The sequence below is a fragment of the Echinops telfairi genome, unplaced genomic scaffold (assembly GCF_000313985.2).
Source record: "Echinops telfairi isolate 266 unplaced genomic scaffold, ASM31398v2 ScPeMD7_3533;HRSCAF=4204_1, whole genome shotgun sequence".
Classification (NCBI taxonomy): domain Eukaryota; kingdom Metazoa; phylum Chordata; class Mammalia; order Afrosoricida; family Tenrecidae; genus Echinops; species Echinops telfairi.
Genome location: NW_022107432.1, coordinates 27,002,473 through 27,006,709, shown reverse-complemented (window position 1 = coordinate 27,006,709; position 4,237 = coordinate 27,002,473). Strand labels below are relative to the sequence as shown.

At 43.0% G+C, this 4,237-nt stretch overlaps 1 protein-coding gene across 1 annotated transcript in view; it reads right to left on the bottom strand.

Annotated features, from left to right (window-relative positions):
• Positions 1–4,237, bottom strand: part of KIF6 (kinesin family member 6) — a 501,761-nt gene that overhangs the window by 384,480 nt on the left and 113,044 nt on the right. The window contains exon 5 of the mRNA XM_045294777.1: positions 1,410–1,519. Coding sequence (XP_045150712.1) covers positions 1,410–1,519 — 110 coding nt within the window. The remainder of the gene's footprint in view (positions 1–1,409; positions 1,520–4,237) is intronic.

Here is a 4,237-nt window from a genome sequence, read left to right as displayed (position 1 = left end):
GGGCCATGTTCTTGGGTGACACCAAAGTCACACATAACATAACATAACAACATAACATAAGATAACATAACATACATAACATAACTCACAAACACAATGTTCTATATCCTACTTCGGTGAGCAGTGACTAGGGTCTTAAAAAGCCCTTGGGGAGCCAACTAAGGTACACCAACTATTGGTTTCTCCCTGTCCAGAGGAAAGAAGAGTGATGTAAATCGAAGACACATGGAAAGAACCAGTCTAGAGGGCTAAGGGGCCATGTGAGCATCAGTCTCTACAGGCCTAAGATTAGGAGCATTAGATGGTGCCTGGCTACGACTACCAACAGCTCTGAAAGGGATCACCTGAGAAGGTCTTGAGTAGAGTGGGAGAAAACTGGGAAACAGACCTCAAAATTATAAGAGACCAGGCCTGTTGGTCAGGTTGAGACTGGGACCTCCAGGCCTATGAACTCACCTCAATGGCTCAATTTTCAGCCAAACAATAGAGAGGTCTATTAGGGGGAAATAACACTAGTGGGGGACAGACACCTTCGAACAATCAGCCCAATGGGAAGCATTAACCGGAGGACAAAGGTCACAGAATTAGAAAAGAAAGAGTGGAAATAAGAACCACAGGCACAGAGTGGCTTAAAGGATGTGACCTTGAGGGGGCCCGCAGTGAATGAGATTAAGCAAGATGTGGAAGGATTATTGTATGTAAAACTCATGATCTGCTCGGGAAACCATCATCCAATTCACAGTGAAAAGTTGCAAGGACAGAGAGCGAGCGAGAGAGGCTGAGGAACGTTTTCACAAACTGTTAGAAGCCCTTTGCAGATGTCTAATGTAGGGAGCTATGCAAACAAACAGAGAGTAGAGTGATATAAATGTTACTGGCCTAGCTTGCTCTGTCAAAAGATAAGCACAGTAAGCTTGACTTTTTTGGTCGTGAAATAGCACCAAGACAAATGGTTGTCTATGTTAGTTTAATAATAGTAGAGAAGCATTTGAGGGAAAACTTAAGCTTTTACTTTCTCTCTTTCAGACTCACTAATTGCTGTTTGAATTTCAAGTTGAATACCTTCTTCAGAGAAAGGCCACAATTAGAGGCATAAATGGCTTTATGCGGCCAGAGTAAAGAGGCACTGCCATCATCCCTGCGCCCCCTCAGTGCCCACGCTCTGAGAACATTCGCTACACTCTCTGATCCCAATTCCAGAAGAGAGTTTCCCCAGAAATGAGTTTCAGGCAACCACTACTGTCCATTCGTCATAAATGGAAAAAAAATCTATTATATTACAAAAAGATCCTGCTATCCAGCATTTGCTAATTACGATGGAGACCAGAAACATACAGAGTTTCAAAGAAAACAACCGAAGGAACATCTGAAAGCAATTTCCCCCCATTCTTTGTTGTTCTGAGACTCACGGCAAATCTTCCAAACTGGAGGCTTCATGTCTTGGGTCCAACAGATCATAACCACATTCATTGTAGATTTCCAAGTAGGAGATGTGTGTTGTGTACATTTTGCTGCCATCCTGGTTGGGGAAGGGAGAGACATTATTTCATGGCTGTAAATTAGAGTCCAGTTGAGAAAAAGGCAGGTGAGTAGTTACCACTGTAGCTTCCTCACTGTTTCTGACCTTCCCCCTGCGGCTCTCTGGTTTACATTTTCAGTTCATGACAGTTGCAAGTTGCAAGTTACCATCTGCATTTATATATACACACATACATACAGACATATATATATTTAATAACCAGCACTCGTGATTCCAAGACATTTCAATCTGTTGTTTTTTATTAGTTCCACATTATACATAAAAAAGTCAATATACACTTAGGATGAGCCTACTTAGTTACAGATCTTCATTTTTGCTTTCTGGATTAAGAAAGGGTGGGTGTGGGGGGAGCAGCGGGGTGAGTTACGGAAAAGAAATAAACTTACATTCTTTAAATAGTCTATTCATAAAAGAACACAGATCATTACTCTCATCTGAAACGCCAGTAGCAAAATACTTTCCACGTTTAATCATATTTCTTTTTTTAAAAACTTTACTAAGAGTCAGATGTTTTCAGTGACGTAAGCATATATCCATGAACGTGAGTTCCAGGCTACAGAACAGAGTTCAGATCAGTTAGGTGAGACTACGAGCGCACAGGAACAGTTCATTGCCTGTTGGGTCAATTTCTCTGGCCCATGTGGGTAGATCCGTGATGAGAGCGGTGTTCTCTATGGATCTCTGCTGCCATACCATGGGGTCAGCATCAATGCAATGAGTCTAAGTCAAGGTGACTGGGCTGGTCTCTGTTCTACCATCCGACAAAAGGGACTCACTTCTTCTCAGAGGGAGTAAATCAGAGACTTTGTTTTCAGCTATTGAGAATTTTCCAAGCTCAGTTTTTAGTGAAACATATTCCAAACACTGCACCTTCCCATTCCTCCCCAAAGAAAATACAAATGCTCCTATCTTTGAAAATATCATCCTGCTCCTTACCAGAGGGCTTTTGTTGCTGGTAAGAAGTCCAGCAGGCTGTCAGCAGTGGTCACAACACAGAGGATTCATTTAGGATGACCTTCCTAATTGAGTCCCACTCTGACCCCATGCAACCAATTAATTCAAGTTACTATTCAAAGGGAGAGAGGACCAAGTCCATAGGGAACCCAAACTCTGGGATCCATCCAATCTATTCTGACTCATTATGGCCCTGGAGGGCAGAGTAGAATTACTCCTTCCAGTTCCAAGACTTTAAATCCTTACGAGAGCATACAACCTCATCTTCCTCCCATAGAGTGGCCAGTGGGTTTGAACTGACGACCTTTCAGTTAGTAGCTCAATGTTTAACGCACTACGCTGCCAGGGCTTCTTGTCAGAGAGAACAGCGCCTTGCAAATCAACAGTTAGATCTCTACTTCTAGTAAATAGTAGGAAGCTCTTATCAGGCCACACCTGTTTCCGCATCCAGAAATTAAGAAAGTTGGATAATGAGTGTGTGAGTGCTCTTTAACTTTAAATAACTGTAACCAATGGTATCTAATCAATATGATTTACTAATGATTTCATATGACTTTCTGGCCTTAACAAGGAACCCAAATATGTTACCATAACATAAAACAAAATAATACACAAAAAACTAAGGAAACCTCCACCATATAATAACACACTCAAGCTACAATTGGAATTGCAGTGTGCTGGTGTGCTGAGAAGGGACAAGATGAACTGAATATATTTCTATGCATCAAGTGCTGGTCATCCTGCTGATGTGGGTGGACAATGACTGCTGAGGCTGACAGATGACTGATAGTGGTACCATAATTTAGGGAGAGCACCCCAGCACCTGTGGGCTGTAGCTTGCCTTACCACGGGCATCAGAGACTAGCCACACTAGAGACTTTGTGGCCATTCGTCTTCCCCAGGTTTTCCAAACACAAAGAGAGTCCAAGACACACTCCCAGACAAAGGGATTCTGAGGTCAACCGATTTACTATATACCAGCTCTGAGCATTCTCAGAGGACGTCAAAGGCCCAAAGACAACTTTGAGCAAGATCACCATGTCCTCCTTAATGGAAGAGCTTTCTCACGTTTAGCTAGAGCCAGAGAAGTAGCTCAGGGGTTATGCACAGAGATTTTTGCATGCAGTTTTGAGCCTATCCTACTATCAGACAGAAAAAGAGGTTGGAACACGAGGATTGCCATTTCTAACCAAGTGTGCTTGCACCCTGACCCTCACTGGCTTCACCATGGAAGTGGAGAGGGCCAAGATCCTTATGTAAGGATTCTCACATGGTGGTAACGGGCCGTATATAGAATCCATAACTTGCGGAACTGACAGAGAAACAAGGTTCTGAGAGGCCCTGTGTGGTGCAAATGGCTAACACACTCAGCTGTTGGACAAAAGTTTGGAGGTTTGAGTCCACCCAGAAGAAAGCTCTGGCAATCGACTTCCTCACAAAACCAGTCATGACACAGTGGGCGCACAGTCCCACTTTGGCATGCATGGGCTCACAGGGAGTCCCATCGGAACCGACGGCAACCACTTGAGGAAAGTCACAGGAAATAGAGGAAAGAGCTGGGAGGCAAAGGGGATTTATGGAGGTCTAGATAAAGACATGCACATATGCAAAATATTTATATATGAGGATGGGGAAATAGATCTATGTGCATATATTTAAAGGTTTAGTATTAAGGTAGCAGAAGGACATTGGGCCTCCACTCAAGTACTCCCTCAATGCAAGAATACTTTCTTCTATTAAATT